The 16,583-nt window shown below is 44.5% G+C and overlaps 1 protein-coding gene across 31 annotated transcripts in view; it reads right to left on the reverse strand.

The window, feature by feature from the left end:
* Positions 1-2,777: 2,777 nt before the first annotated feature.
* The window catches only part of SORBS1 (sorbin and SH3 domain containing 1), a 128,591-nt gene continuing 114,785 nt past the window's right edge, over positions 2,778-16,583 (reverse strand). For 18 of the 31 annotated variants that reach the window (XM_054581270.1, XM_054581247.1, XM_054581271.1 and 15 more), the window contains 3 exons: positions 11,131-11,189; positions 7,941-8,053; positions 2,778-5,222 (listed from right to left, as the gene is read on the reverse strand). In XM_054581270.1, coding sequence (XP_054437245.1) covers positions 5,155-5,222; positions 7,941-8,053; positions 11,131-11,189 — 240 coding nt within the window. In that variant the 3' untranslated portion in view covers positions 2,778-5,154. Of the gene's footprint in view, positions 5,223-7,940; positions 8,054-11,130; positions 11,322-11,896; positions 11,957-16,583 lie in introns of all 31 variants that reach the window. The other 13 variants (XM_054581242.1, XM_054581243.1, XM_054581244.1 and 10 more) reach the window with 2 other exon arrangements.

A 16,583-nucleotide genomic window follows, 5' to 3' on the forward strand; every position in this document is an offset into this window, starting at 1 on the left:
GGGATGTGTTATGGAGACACAGAGAGGAAGAGAAGGGGACTAGAATGCTGGGGTAGAGAAGCAGGGTCCCTTCACTTCCAAGGGGGTAGCATATATTAGACCCTAAAGCTGAAGTGTGCGTGAGGAGTTTGAGCTCACAGGACTGTGTGGCTGGAAAGAACAATGAGAAACAAAGCCAAGGTAAGGGGGAGAGTGAGGCAGTGTGGCTGTGGACTTGAGGTTGTCATACCGCTCCGAGTGAAAGGGAAAGCCATTAGAGGGTTTTAGACCAACTTTAAAATGAGCACTCTGGCCCAGGCCAGTGTGGCTTGGTGGATTGAGCACTGGCCTGCAAACCAAAAGGTCACTGGTTTGATTCCCAGTCAGGGCACACGCCTGGATTGTGGGCCAGGCCCCCAGTGGTGGGCAAGTGAGAGGCAACCACACATTGATGTTTCTCTCCCTTGCTCCTTTCCTTCCCCTCTCTCTAAAAAAATAATAAATAAAATCTTTTTTAAAAAAATGAACACTCTGGTTGCTAAGACTAAATTGGAGGGATCACTTGTGAAAGCAGGTAGAGAATGATTGCAATGATCCGGGTGAGCAAAAATGGCTTGGACTATGGTGGTTGAGTGGTTGGGTTCCAAATGTATTTTTAAAAGTATATTAAAATATTAAAAAAAAATTATTGAAGAGAGAGAGAGGGAGAGAGAAATTGATGTGAGAAAAATATCCATTGGCTTCCTCCTGTAAGAGCCTGAGCAGGGGACCAAACCCTCAGCCTACGTATGTGTCCTGACCAGAATCAAACCATGACTTTTTGGGTTACGGGAGAACCCTCCAATCAAATGAGCCACATCGGCCAGGACTCAAATGCATTTTGATCGTACAGCTAATGGATCTGTTGGATGAGGAGGGTGTGAAAGAAAGTAGTGTCTGTGGCTCAGGGCCCAGTATCAGGGCTGTCACACTTTTGGAAAACAATCCTTCTCCCAGGACTGTTTGAAGCCTAAGCCCACTGAGGGGGGATTCCACTGAGTCACCCAAAGGGGGGGGGGGCCGTGTAAACTGGTGCTGAGTTGAAGGAGGCGGAGAACCAGGGGAGAGAAGGTGGCGGTTTTGGGTTTTGCTGTGGGACAGACTTACGCCTGGTGTGCAGTGGACCCCAGGGGTGATCCTAGCCATTGGACGCCAGGGGAGGCTGGATGCTTAGCGCCACAGCCCTGACACACTTGGGTTGGGAGGGAAAAAAGCACAGACTGCATTTCTGCCTGTCATAGCAGGAGAAGGCTTGTAGCCAGATTTAATTTTATTTGATTTAGAAAAACCAAGTGTGCCCTGGCTGGTGTGTGGACTGAGTGCTGGCCTGCAAACCAAAAGGTTGCTGGTTCAATTCCCAGGCAGGTCACATGCCTGGGTTGCAGGCCAGGTCCCTCGTTGGGGGTGCATGAGAGGCTACTGTTTCTCTAACACAACGTTTTCTCTCTCCCGCCCTTTCCCTCCCTCCAAAAATAAATATATTTTTTAAAAACCCCAAAAACAAGAACCAAGTGTGGTGTCATTTTCTGTACCCTTGTGGCATGGAGCAAATCAAGACCCATTATATATATTTTATAATGTTGCGCTTTTGCTTTTAAAGACATATGCATTACTTTTGTAATCAGAACAAATACACACATATAGAAAGAAAGGTGAAATGGTCAACAATAATTGAGAGAGGGTCATGGAGTCAGCTTATTGAGAAGAGATGAGGTAATAAGTGGAGTCTTCAAGGAGGAGGGTGGAAGCCACGTGGCAAGTGATTAAGAATGAAAAAGGAGAGTACGAGAAATTGAAGCAGGGATAATAAGTCTGTCTCCTTTGGGAAGCTTGGCAAAGGAAGGAAACAATGAATGGTAAGAACAAACAGATGCCACGTGATTCTGAATAAAGTTTATTAAATAATATGTACAGCAAATGTAGTAATTCAACACCTCTATTTATCAAATCAATCCACTGCAATAAAGAAAAGTAAATGAACAGAGAAACCTGTGTCTGCATGGTACATGCTCCCGGTGTGTAATTTAAATGGCAAAACTTTAAATTAATTGGTTATATATGTCAGATATTTTCCTTTCAGAATATAGTCTTTCTTGTAGTAACCTATTCTAGCAATAGGATGTAATACTACTTCAGATAAATAGAACTGCCAAAAAAAAAAAAAAAAGAAACCCAAACCAAAAACCCAAAAACAAAAAAACCAAACCAAAAAAAAAAAAAAAAAAAAGAAAAAAAGAAACTGTAACTGAGATCGCAGTTACTCTCTCTCCCAGAAATAATGATTATTTACTTAAAATTTTAACACTTTACAATGGCTATACTTGTGCTAAAAATCTGCCGGTGAGTTGTTTGGAATTCCTTCATTTAAATAAAAATGCAAAAAACTTCATGACTTCCTTATTTTACCCCCCTTCAGTTCAAATTTTTAAAATTATTTTTCTATACAAAGTAGGTACATGGGCTATACAAAGTTAAATATACATATTTACAGTCCCACTTAAGCATATGATTTTTTTTCTTTTACTGATCTCAGAGAGACTGCAAAAGAGAAGTAGTTTGGGGCTTGCCTTTACCCAGAAGCATGGCTAATATATCAAAATTGTTTGCAAGGCATGCCGCCAGTTAGTTGCACTTGCTATTAATAAACCTGTATAAACATCTCAGCATAAAAATAGGTATTTTATATTACTAAATGTCTGAAGACAAAAGAGCCATTGGAAACCTTTGTTCCTTGTTTTGTCACACATAGGAAGCTGAAGTTTGATGCAAATTTTAACATGATTTTATTAAAGACGGGCAAATTAGTGAGGCATATCTGGGTTTCTGAAGATATACAAATGCGTGAGGCTGGCATCATATGCAAATGTGGCTTTACAAATTGGTTTTATTTTCTAGCTGTATTTAAAGAGGTGTTCAAAATTACCTACTTAATCAAGAAGCACCCCTCAAAAAACTATTAGATGAGATCATGATATTAATGGTTTGCATCTAAGAAAGACCAGGAAACACATCGGCCAATACAAGAATTACATTTCAAAATGGGTGAAATGCTGCTGTGCGAATGCCTGTGCACACACACTAGGACTATATTCCCTCGGAGTCCAAAAGTGTCCTGGGGTGGTGGAGTGGACCTTCCAAAGCAGTGAATCTTATCTAAGGAATCTCCACCCAGAAAGCTCCTCCTCCTAGCCTGCACCCCCACCTCACCTCTACCGTCAGTTCCACAATCTTCCTTTGGGATTAAGGCTCTGCTGTAGTTAAAAACAAGTGTCTCTGGGAACAGGTGACACATTCCTCATATCAGTCATTTACACTTTAGTGTGAATAAGTCAGTGAGCAGGATTTACAAAGAAGACAGGGAGAGAAGTGAGGGTACTGTGGGCAACTGATGGGATCCTAAGATGAGTAGTGGAGACAGAGGCTGAGGCAGGGACACTGAAGACAAACTTTGCCTACTTATATAGACTCCAGACTTTGGGACAAGTCCAATGGCAATTCTGAGCTATATGCGGAGAGCCAGGATTCCTGTACACACCCTAGCACTTGGAATTGTTATTCCCATTTGCGACCATGGATGTATTTGTGGGGAGGGTGAGAGTTTTAAGACTCTGGAAACAGTTCCAAGTACTTTCAGCCATAAAGTACCCTCAGGCAAAGGTCCTTCTGGCATCCTAGTTGTTCAACAGTGAGCTAATGGAGACAGAAATGTGACAATGCTTTCTAGGATTCCTCCAGGCAAAGTTCACCTCTTCCTCTCTCATACCCTTCTCAGCACATATCACAATCTCTCTTATATGTGTGTGTGTATCTGTCTCCCCAATCACCTCTGAGTTCCCAACAGGCAGGGAATGGGTCATTTCTATCTTTCATTCTCCAAGGGGTCTAACAGAGAGGCCCATAAACATCCTTGAATTGGGTAGAGTTGTGACTGAACATGCCAGGTGTCGCAGGGGCCCCGGCTTGGCTCTGACCTCCTGGGGGCGGCAGAATTGCTTCCCCATGCCTGGGGCTGCTGCATCTGCACCTAGGCTCTGAAGAGAAGCCTCACCAGGCTGCAGCGGGATTCATAACCCTGGGTGACTACATTTTGAATGGCCTTTGAACTCCTACAGGGAGTAAAAATGGAGACCCGGTGAGTGTCTTCTCGGCTCCAAGCACGCCTTGCTCATCGGCGGCCCCGGCATCCAGTGTGCACCCGTGTGTGTTAAATGAGTCACTTAACACCGCCATCCTCGGTTCTCTGAGAACAGGCCTATCAACCTCAAACTGTCTGGCCAAAAACAATCCAGAAGAGAAAGGTTAGCAATGGCATTGATAAATGAAACTGCTGCCCTGAAAGTGACTGTGTGTGAACACCCGTGCTATGGAAAGCAGCACACTGCCTGCGACCTCAAACGCTATCAGGGCTTCTTGACTGAAGTCACTCCGACATAGACATTTAACTATCTGATGGCCACCGGCTCCCACAGGCCAGCCTTCTGTGCTTTTCTGTCTGAACACCAGGGGGGTTGGTGGCAATGCCGCATGCAGGCTAGACACACAGAGCGCCTAACTTTTGCCTCCGCTGCTCCACAAACCCCAGCAGGTCCAGTGAGGGACTCGGTCTTCGGTAGTTTGGGGGCCTCGGCAGCCCAGACAGATCCCCAGCAGTGTTGGGGGATCGGGGGCTCCGAGTGGCGAGGAGTGGGGCTCTGTGGAGCCTTTGGAGAATGGCTGGGAAGCTGCCTGGCACTGAGGGCCGCTTCAGGCGAAGCGCAGAGACCCCTAGGGATGGAGCTGGTCAAGGGTGCAGCAGGAGGAGGCATTTCTGGCCTCACCGCCCCTGGACTGGGCTACAGGTCAGATTACCTAAGATGGGGAGAGGAGGGGAGGGCTGGAGTGGCTCCCAGAGCAGCTAAGTAGATACAGATTTGCCTCATTCCTTTCTGCTCAGCACATGGTTCAGGCCTGTCTGATACACAGTAAGCTTAGACAGGCTTCAGTTTTAAACACAACACACTTCTCTGTCCCTCTCTTTTGCTTCTTACTTTATCCACTGCATTACTTTCCCTACTGACTCAAATTTTAAATAAAGAGACCGGTCATGAATTACGCTTCATCCTCCAATAAAAATCATCTCTGTGATTTTCAGTCTTCTTATAGATACAAAGGCTTTACGTAGTTGCCTGGAAAAGTACCAAATTGCCTTGTCCTTCTTGAAGTACCTATAAAAAAACACACACATGCACAATGAGAAGACTTGCCCCTGTGAGTTCAAAGAGAGCCCCTCATAACAATCCTGCAGCCTGCAGGTTAGTGGATGGTTTTCCAAAGCCCTTTCCTTTATCTTATCCATTTCGGTTGCAAAATAATGCTGGGTAGAAAGCAAGGCAGGCATTTTTATTGCTCCCTTGTTTTTCAAATGAGCTTTTTTTTAGGGGTGACATTGCTGAAGTCCCATAGCTTAATAAGCATCATAGGCAGACTTTGAACCCAGGTCTTCTGATGCCCAGCCTGCTGCTCTTTCTCACGCTTCTCCGTTTTGGAAGAACGAGCACATTTATCCAACACAACAAGATACCGGGGATTTAGAATTTCTAAACAGTAGGATTTCTGAAAGGCCACTGGATATGACCACACATCAAAAGGAAACTCTTCTCATAAGCCTGCCTAAGCCCCAAATTGACTCCCTGTCTTTGCTACCAACTTTATTAGGGTTTCCGCTGAGCCAGGAACAGCAGTAAGCTGTTTGGGAACAAAGCCCTTCCTGGGCTGCTCCAGATCCAGAACTGCTGGATTCCTAATCCGGTTCCTGCCCTTGGGAGTCTCTCTGGAGAGCTGACGCTGTGTGTGCCTGCCTGCGTCCCTGTGTGTGTTCTGTTGTGTTATCATTAACCTCTCATTAGCAGATATCACAATTGGATCACTGCTTCCCTTTCTTGGATACAGCCTCAGAATCCTATTGAACAAATTTCAAGGTACTACCAGTGGGTTGCAGCTGTTGCTCAAAGTGAAGCTTCTCAGGAAAAAGAATTTGTCAAAGCGAAAGACATCTAAAACAGCTATTTGGACCCCTGGGTGGGCGATGGTTAAGGAGGGCGCAGAGAGCTGACCTGGGAAGTCCTGAAGAAGCCCTCAGGTAGCACCTTTCCTCATGGATGAGAAGGAGGAGCTCTGCTGGGTTACTTTATTCTTAGTCTGGATATCAGGTTACTTTTTGAAGTGTTTGAGGAATTGAAGAATTTTAAATATTTCCTTTACCAAGCTGCCGGGGATGCCCCATTAGAGAATGGTGCCCCTCACTTACTCCAAGTTCTCGTAAAAAATATAAGTGCTTCTGGAAGAGGTTAACAGCTAATATATACTAGAGCTATACTCTAATATGATAGCCACACGTGAAAAATACGCATCGTATTTCTAAGACTTAGTACGAGAAAAAGAAGGTAAACTATCTCAGTTTTAAAATACTGATTACTTGTTCAAGAGATACTATTTTGAATGCGTTGTGTTTAATAAAATATATGAAAATTAATTTCACCGGTTTCATTTTACTTTTTTCAACGTGGCTTCCAGGAAGTTTTGTTTCTTACATGGCTTGTATTGTGTTTCTATTGGACTGCACTGCACTAGATCAGCAATTTTCAACCTTTTTCATCTCATGACACACATAAACTAATTACTAAAATTCTGCGGCACACCAAAAAATATTTTTTTTGGCCGATCCGACAAAAAAAGTAGGTATAATTTTGATTCATTCACACCGGACAGCTATTGTTGTGTTGGCTGTTGTCATTTTTTTTATTTGACAATATAAGGGAAAACAGGTCAGTGTCCCTCTTTTAAATAGTCAGGTGTAGCATGTTTTAGAAATTCTTGAGGCACACCAGTTGAAAAATCGCTGCACTATACAATTGTTGACTTCTCCGAGCTGGTTTCCTTCTGAACACAACAACTTAAGGCAGCGAGGGCTGCGGGCTTCTGGGGGCCTTGGGAGGATGGGGCAGCTCTCTAAGAGGCTGGGGGGGCCAAGGCAAATCTTTCTGGCTTCCCACTGATGCAGAGACCTGCCATTCTCATTACCTCAGCCCTGACATTACTTTGCTTTAGCAAAGCCTTTTCAGAGAGATCAGGAAAGAGCTAGTTTTTGGAAAGAAGATAAAGGTAAAGCCATTTGTAAAGTGGAAAATTGAGGCAAAAGGTGAGTCAGTGGCTCCCAACATCATTCCTGAGCAGAAAGAACAGAGGCTTTGGGAGAGAGGAGCCTTGGTTCAAATACTGGCGCCACTATTTGCTACCTGGGTGACCTTGGGCTAGTTACTTGATCTCTGTGGGCTCAGTTTTTGCATCTGTGAAATGAGGATAATTCTTGGCTTATAGGATGTTTGTTGAAAGAATGTCAATAAGAAAGTTTATCAAGCAAGGATCTGCTTTATAACAGAATATCAATAATCTTTCCTTCCCCTGTTTTCAAAAGACAAATCCTTTGCTTTAATTAAGCAAGCTGCTTTGATTAAAATTATTAGAAGGCTGGAGTAAATGAGATCTTTAGAATGTCTAACATATGCTGGAGTTTCATGGTACAGACTGAGGCTCAGTCAAGTTTTTCTGTGTTGTTTCATAAATGAGAGTTACAAAAATAAAATTTCCAAATGTAGGACAGCTACATGTCCATTAGAAATACAAACATAATTAATGAATTTGACAACTGCCCTCCCGTGCACTTGATGTTGGCATATTTGGTCTTAGGTACAATATCACTGCCATCCACACAGTCTTGAGAGCAAACAAAAACTGGGTGCCCCAGCCTTCCTAATGGTGGTACAGGAACTGAGAAGGCTCTTCTTTCCATGCACAGAATATTGCTTTTTGGAGGAGCTGAGGAATAACCAGGAGTTATTCCTCCAAAACACAACTGGTACGAAAAGCATGATGAGATCACTCACCAACAAACCATCCGTCGTCACATTTTTCCATGACATCAACAATATCTCCATCTCGGAGTTCCAACTCATCATCGTTCTGTGGTATATAGCTATATAATGCTTGGTAGCTAAATCTATAAATGAGAACAATGAATATTAAGGGCTTAATAGGGTTAAATAAGGAATTTTTAAGCCATTTCAGTTAAATCGGCATTTAGGTAGTGTTTCCTACTCTTTGGCAGAGACAAAAATATTGTATTGGCTATTTCTCTAATGACTTAGCATTGGGGAAGATCCATCCAACACATGACCATAAATTAAGAAGGACAGGGACGGAAAACTTCTGACAAGCAAGTCATGATCGGTCCTTTCACTTAGTTTCATTTGGTTACCATAACCAAGGATTTTGTCTAGATGCCTGCCCTCTTTAAAGTTAATGAAGGATTTTTCTTAACATAGGATAATTTGTGTAGATTATCAAGAAAAATCAGAGGTTACTTAGGTCCAGAGATAGATGCATATTCTGGTCATTTACATTGGAGAGCCCAAGACAATTGTTATATATTATAAAATTATCCTTTTTATATGAAAACATATAAACATATTCCCGTTGCCCCACTATTTAGCAAAACTACCTTGAGTTCCTTAATACAACAACATACATTTCACTCATTTCTATCAAATATGGATGTCATTCTTCTGAAACTCTTGAAAGCTTTTTTTCTATCCCAGCGATTTGGGAGTTAAGATTTTTGTTTACTTGGCAGCTGGCCTAAGGCCACTTGGTGTGTGCTGTTCTGCTTGTTCTAACAACAGCCACTGGAGGAAGATGGGCTAGTGTAGTGAAATCTGATATCTGCTTTGGCAACAGGCAAAGCTTTGTTTCCTCTTACTCCTTTAACAAATATTTCAGAGGCATCCACTGTGCACCAGTTCACAATTCTGTTTACTCACAATTTTGTAACACAACAGTAGCAGGCAAAACTTTGCAAATGAGCCAAACATCTACCATTTTAGTAGATGTCAGTGATGTCCAGTGTGAGCTGGACAGACTAGATAAAAGTAAGTGGAGCCAGTTCCCAGAAACAAGGGGCTCATTCTCCTCTGTTAAAGCCAAAGGGACAATTTAACTTGACATATTTGTCCAAATGTATTGATATTTTGGTAGATGGATCTGTCTGCCAAAGGAAGGTCTCTAAAGAGGAATTAAGAACGGCAAACAGATTTCCAGTTGGCAAATGAACCCATTTTGATGTTTCTGTATTTGCCTGCTGCCTCCCACCCAACCTGGAGTCCTTGGACTGCCTTCCCTGCTTCACTTGCACTTGGCTGCTTTGCTGGGCTCAGCCCTGGACAGTAACTCCTGATGTCTCTCCTCTGTTCTCACTCCCAGACTACGGAGCCTGGCGGGAGAAAGTCCTGTCACCCGGCTGCTGGCATCGCCCAGTCAGCTCTAATTTTGGATGGGCCGCCTGCTGCTCAGGACCCTGTTCCATTGAGTCTGCCCATCTCCTCTGCCACTTCTGGTGCAGAGGGCTCTTCACTCTGCCCCCATTTCCTGAGAGGAAGCTTACTGTGGGCATCACTTTAACTTTCCTCCCCTTCAGGTTTAAGTCTCTATACTTTCTCCCTTCTGCCCCTGTTCCCATGTGTGAGGAAGGGTCCCTTCTGGCCATGCTGAACTCCTTTCCACAGGCTATTTCCTTAACTTCCGTCTTCTCTCACATATTTGGACTCTGTCAATCCCTTCTCCTCTGGTACAAATGTACTGAGGCCTCTGCACCTTAAAAATACCTCCTCTGTGTCTGCTGCTTGCTCCATCTCTACCCTTTCACACACCATCAAACTGGCTCCTTGATCCTAACACTGCTGTCTCCGAGATCACCAGTGATTTTTCCAGTTGCCAAACAGAACACCTGGAGCACATTTCTTACTTCCTACCCTCCTTGGCCTCTCTGAAGCAGGAGGCACCGCTGACCAAACACGCTTGCTCCATTCTGCGCAAGGGTTTGCTCCTAGACCCTTCCTGAGTCTCTTGCTGCTCCTTCTCAGTCTCCTTTGTTGCCACCTCTGGTTGCCTTAAAAATTGGTTCTCCAAGGACCTACCCACGTTTCCTTTCTCACTTTACCCTGAATCTCCTTGGGGAATCTCGTGTCCGTGGTGACAAAGTACACACTCTGTCCCAGCTAAGGCCCTCATCGCTTCTTGGCTGGATTATAATATCTTCCAACCAATATCTTTGTCCCTCATCTCTGAGATCTACCTTCTATTCCTTTACCAGAGTTGTCTCCTGAAAATAAAATATAATCAATATGCCTCTCGTTTCAAAACCCTCTAGTGGCTCCTGAGTGTCTGCAGAATAAATTCCACACTTATTTCAGTCGCATTATGGATTCTACGACCTGGTCCCAACCTACCTGAGTGTTATCTCTGTTTTCTCCATAAACTGTATCTCATGGCCCCATGGGCATTTTTGAAGTTGTCCAAATGCTCCACCTTTGCACATGTGGTTTCCTCAGCTAGAAAGACCCCTGTTCTAGCTCTCAGATCCAATCTGTCTTTCAGTGTGTATTCCAAACCCCCTTCCTCTGTGAATGGAGTTAACTCCTTTGTGCTTAAAACATAGGAGATAGCCAATATTTTTTAGTTTTGTATTGTTAAAAGTTTATTTTATTCTCATTTGAGAGAGAGGGAAAGGGGAGAGATAGAGAAACATCAACGCTAAAGAGAAACACGATCGGCTGCCTGCTGCACGCACCCCAACCGGGGGATCGAGCCTGCAACCTGGGCAGGTGCCCTGACCGGGAATCAAATGGACAACCAAACTGGCAACAGGATGATGCTCCACCAATCGAGCCACACTGTCCAGGGCAATATATATATTTTTAATGAATAAATAAATCCTATTCACTCAGCTCTAGTCAGAACCAGCCATTCCTTCCTCTACATTCCCACACGAGGAGTGAAACCAGTCAGCACAGCTCCCACTTGCCCTTGGGCAGCAGTTCACTCTCCAACCATCTTTCTCCCACTGGTCCATGACCTCCTTTATTTACCTGCCACCTGTCTCACACTGGCTGATGGAAAAGATGGAATTCTCAGAGGAGCAGGGAGTGATGCATTCATTCCCCTACAGTCAGTCCATGACCCACTTTCTAAGCCCAACCATCTACTAAGATATGAGAACTGAAGTCTGTCAAGTGTACTTACAAATCTTGGGAGGCATGACTCCTGTCTGGGGTGACTCTTCGCTGCTGGGCTTGAGGTTGCTGAGAAATGATTAAAGATGATTTATTGTCAGAAGGGGATACCTTGTGATGAAAGTCAAGGGGATGAGAAACAGTGCTGCAGTAATGAACAGATTTTTCGGCAATGTTTATGATCTCATTGCAAACTGCTTCCTGTGAGGTGGCCCCGAGATATCCAGAAACCCCCATAAAACAGTCAACATGGGGACAAAAAAAGAAAGAGAGGAAGAGATGGAACATTCCAGACGAAGCACATAAGTCCAGGGAAACAACAGAGTTGAAGATCCAGGTTAAAAATATAGATATTCCAGTAGTGGAGTGCAGGAGGGATCCAGGCGTAAGCATGGAAAAACAGGTAAGATACAGAATTTGGAATTTAGTATGAATATTAAAAAAAAAAAGGTAGCAGCATAAAAGCCTGTAATTAGTGAGTAACTGTTATAAACAGAATAATTTCAGGATAGAAATGCAAGTATGTATCCCCGATCATGCACTAACAACATCAATTTAACCCCACATGTAGGCAGAGTAGAAATATCATCTCTAAATTCCTCTGCATTTTTTGAGAGGGAAGTGGGTGGCCTACCACCTCTCTCTACTGCAATAGCCACATAATTTTTGTAAATAATGGCTCGGTGAGTTAACCAAGCATTGCTTCAGTCTAGACTCTAGAAGTCAGTAGGGGTTCTCTTTAGAAAAGCTACAGTCTTATTCAACAGGCATCTTACCACATAGCTCTTTTCAGATTCTGTGAGATCAGGTCCTGCTCTCAATGAATGATGAGAAGGCTGTGATCACCAAGCAAATTATAAGGGAGACATTTTAGCAGATGTCATATTGGAAAGAAATCAAAATAAAAGTGTGAGCAAATACACGTACCACACCATCACACTCGATGACACCGGATACTCGCGGCCTACAGCCACTGAGTTTCCATGACAACACGGTGGGTGCACAGGAGAAAATGCAATGTACAGAGTTAGAAGCGAGCATCCAGGCAATGAAATGGGAAGTTGGAAACATGGCTGCGGTGAGGTGAGAATGAACAACACAGCGTCCCCGGACTGGCAGGAAAGACTCGGAAGGGCTGTCTTAAGGGAGAGTTGTGTCCCTCAGCAATCATGTGCACTGGTCCCCTCACTCTCAGCTGGGAAGCCCTTGTGGATGGGCTGCTGGACCAAAAGCCAGTTTCGATTATCTTGTTGACTAGGGCCTCCTCTGGCTAAGCGGGCTCATAAAACTCTCAGGTATGCTGTATTTCAGTACTCATAAAAACTGAAAGGAGAGTAATGCTTTTGTAAAGCTCCTTGGTAATATTTAAAGTATCGAACAAGACTGTTCCCTGGGAAAATCTGCACACGACGCACTCCAGCTAGGTATGAGAGGAGTTCAGACAGCTCACATCACTTCCAGAAATGAGTGTCCCGATGCAGTTGCAGAAATGCAACCGTCACTCCTCACTCACCAGCTCAGGCACCACATGCTGACAGGGAGACACAGGTGCGGTCACGGCCCAGCACCCATCTTTTAAGGGGGTCTCCCCCGGCACGGGCCGGGCCTTCACTGGCAGTGCCTGGAATCATTTCCCTCAAAGAGGATTCCACTCCAGGCTCTTGGAAGTCTCCCTAAATACACATTTGAAGGGCCATCCCTGGAGAACTCCTCCGGGCAACCCACAGTCGTAGCAATCAGCCTCAGCCACAACAAGCCCTCCTAGAAGGGCACTCAGAGATCTTTTGTGTAACTCACTTCTTTCACAGGAAGGCACAGAGAGGGTGAGGGCTTCCTCTGACATCACACAGTGGATTAGGGGTACACTTGTTTCCTGGATTCCTCCACTGTCTCATTGGACCTTCCCTTTCCTCCTCAAACCATTTCCCAAATTATCAAGTGTGCCCACGGACACAGTCTTCACTGAGTCCCACAGGAACCCTGGAGATGGGCAGCACAGGGTCTGTCAATCCTGCTGTCTCTCAGAACCCAGGATGCTGATGCTCAGAACCCAGGATGCTGATGCTCAGAACCCAGGATGCTGATGCTCAGAACCCAGGATGCTGATGCTCAGAACCCAGGATGCTGATGCTCAGAAGGGTTTCGTGCATTCCCCAATGTCACACAGCTGGGCGAGGCAAAGCTGCTAGGCTGTCTTTCCACATCACCACACCATCCCTGCCTGGTCATTGCCCCTGTAAATGACCTCACCCTTCAGCACGCATGCCCTGCAGGACCCACATCCACTGCAGACACCACTTCTACAGGCTGGTCCTTTTGTGAAACCTCTTCAAGTTCTCTAAGCCCCTTCCAAACTGCTATCACTTACACCAGCCCCCTGGGCTCTGACAGGAGTGAAGGAAGAGATGGAACTAGAGGAGGCCATTTCAAGCTCCTTCTGCAATGTTTCAGGACCTGCAGGCCTTTTGCAGGTGACCAGGAGCTGACCCTGCATAGCCCGCCCCACCCCATTCACCGCCTGTCCATCCCCTGGATCAGGCTCCTGCATAAGAAAGGAAAGTAATGACATCTCCAAGCACCTACTCTGAGGGCAGGAGAATGAAACTTATTCTGGGCACCCTGAGTGGTTAATAGCTCCAGGTAGATTAAAAAAATGTTTTTAATTGTATTTTTTCCATTATCATTTAATTGCCTTAGACCTCCTCCCCTCCCCCCACAACAATTACCATTGTCCATGTCCATGAGTCCTTTTTCCTTTTTGTTCAACCCAACCCCTAACCCCTACCCACCACAACACTCTCTCTGAGTCTGTCTCTATTTTGCTTGTTAGTTCAGTTTGTTCATTCAGTTCCATGTATAAGTGAAATCATATAGTATTTGTCTTTCTCTGACTAGCTTATTTCATTTAGCATAATGTTCTCCAGGTCCATCCATCCTGTCACAAAGGGTAAAATCTTCTTTTTTATGGCCAAGTAATATTCCATTGTGTAAATAGTTGTTTTATCTACTCATCCACTGAGGGACACTTGGGCTGCTTCCATATCTTGGTGATTGAAGATAACGCTGCATCCAGGCAGATTTTGACTTGAGAGACAGTGATAGGGGAACTCAAGAATTAAAGATTTTCACCTCAGTCATAGTTGACAAGCCTAAGTGATTAATGCACGTGGAAAGCTTTTATTCCAGGAACTGGAATGCATGACCTATTTAACTCCAGGACAAGCAATTCAAACTTTGGGCCCAGGGGGTCTGCAAATGATGGAGATGGTACTAGGAAAATCGTCATGGACTGCAACTCTTATTTGATTAAATTTTTTCTAAACCCCTGACCTGCCCTTTCCTAACCCCTATTAAAGAGGCTGGCTTCAGATGGGATGTTAAGATGGTTTTTGAGGAACATAACCTGCCGTTTTCTCAGATCACCAGCACCTGAATAAAGTGTCAATACAGATTCAATCCTTGTCTCTACCTATTGGTTCTGGTAGTTACAGGCAACACACATGCTGACTTTTCTGGTTTCATTTTCTGGGGACTCTCATGGGACACTTTCAGGACTCTCCGGTAAGTCTGGGTATTTGGCAGGGAGTCTTGCTGGCTGCGTGGACTGAGGAGGCCTTGGGGTGCAGACTTAGAGACTCCCTAGTAGCTGCCAAAGTGATTTCCCTTGGGGCTCTCCTCCTCTGATTCTCAGCACTCTCCATCCCCTTCATTTTTGATCAAATCTGGGTTATGACTTAGGATAGTCTTCAGGAATTGAGGTGCTTTCTGGTTTGTGTGATATTACAGAACTGTGTCTGGAAAGACTGCAGTCTTGGGTCATGACTTAGAATGGTTGTCAGGAATTAAAGGCTTCTGGTTTCTGTGTTATTACAGAGCCCTGTCTGGTAGTATGGTATGGGGGGGGGGCCTCCATTCTGGGGCACAGCCCTCTGGGGCAAATTCTGGCAGATTGGTCAACCTATGCTTATGAAACTAAGAAAATGTTTTTGTTTTTTGTTTTAAATTTTAATACTGCTTGGTTTATGTATAATCTGGACTCAGGAGAATGCTGGCCACTGAAAGGGTCTTTAAACTACTGTGCTGTACTGTAATTAGAGTTGTTTTCTCAAAGATCAGGGAAGTGGGAAAATGGTCCACAGAAAAGGGAATTTTCCTGTGGCAGTTAGCAGAAGGTCAGAAGAGAGGGCCCAGGGAGATCAGGATGACTTCTGCGAGCATGGTCAGTGTTCCTACGGCCCCTCCAGCCCTGAAGGATCCTCCTCCTTACTTGGCTGAGGGAGCTGAAGGAGGTGAGCCGGTTTCAAAGGGAAACTTTCTAAAAGTAAGGGCTGTCCAACTATAGAAGGCATACCAGCAGCTGTTCTAGCTGAGGTTGCATTGACCCCTACTAGTTGGGATATTGCAGAGTAGTGCTTCTCAAACTCTAAGTGTGCTCGTATCCCCTGGGACCCTGTTCAAATGCAGGATACATCTGGAGTGTGTCCTGAGACTGTGCATTTCTATTTGGTGAAGTTCATGCTGCCGGCCCGCAAACCAACTTTGTGGAGCAAGGCTGCAGAGGATCTCAATTATCTGACACTGAGATTCTTTGTGGTAAGACTGATATGAGTCACACCTTATGAAATACAAGTTCTCATACAAATAAAAATACTTCCAAACTCCAGCTGGTGGCCTAATGACCTCGGGTCAAATGCAGAACAAAGAGATAATATGGACAATCTCTTAACATAATCTCCAGTTTACAGAAGCCCCCCCCCCCGCCCCCCGCCCCGTATCTTTCAATTAACTTAATCCCAAAGGGGTGACTGGAATAGATCACCTAGCAACTATGTGGCACATGACATTTGGTGAATCAGATACAGAAAAGACTGACATTTTACTATCCCTTTCTTTTAAAAAGCTCTTAAAAAATCAGCTTTCAAAGCATACATAGGTCCATTTCCTCATCTGACTCTTATACTAACCCGTTGACTTGCAGAGGGCAGAAAATAAAATTTTAAGGCTCAGGGAAGTCTGAAAACTTGCACAAGGTGGCAAAGCCACTGAGTGCAGAGGCTCTCAAGTGTCTGATCACCATATGCGACCTCCCTCCTGAGTCATGACAAGAAAGCTGGTATCACCATGAGAGCAACATCCAGCTTCTGCCTCTTCTGAGGACAGGCCGCGAAACTTCTATTCTTGATTACTTTTTCATCAGGTAAAAGGTACAGTGTGCATTAACAGATATCGTCTAATCATTAACTCAAGGGTCCCCCGTAATGGAAGGGATACTGATGGCCCAGCTTTCCTCAGTCTCAGTTCCTATACAAATCAGAGGGTAATCATCATCATATCCTTCACATCTGGTCAAATTTATCTCCAAGAGCTAGGGATGGACTGGGTTCCTCACTTAATGGTGGAATAAGGCAAGATAAACATTTATCCTATTAGTGAAACAGAAGGCAGGATAAACATTTATCCTAT

This window comes from Pteronotus mesoamericanus, unplaced genomic scaffold (assembly GCF_021234165.1).
Source record: "Pteronotus mesoamericanus isolate MK-2021 breed Mesoamerican mustached bat unplaced genomic scaffold, CSHL_Meso_final contig_657, whole genome shotgun sequence".
Taxonomy (NCBI): Eukaryota; Metazoa; Chordata; class Mammalia; order Chiroptera; family Mormoopidae; genus Pteronotus; species Pteronotus mesoamericanus.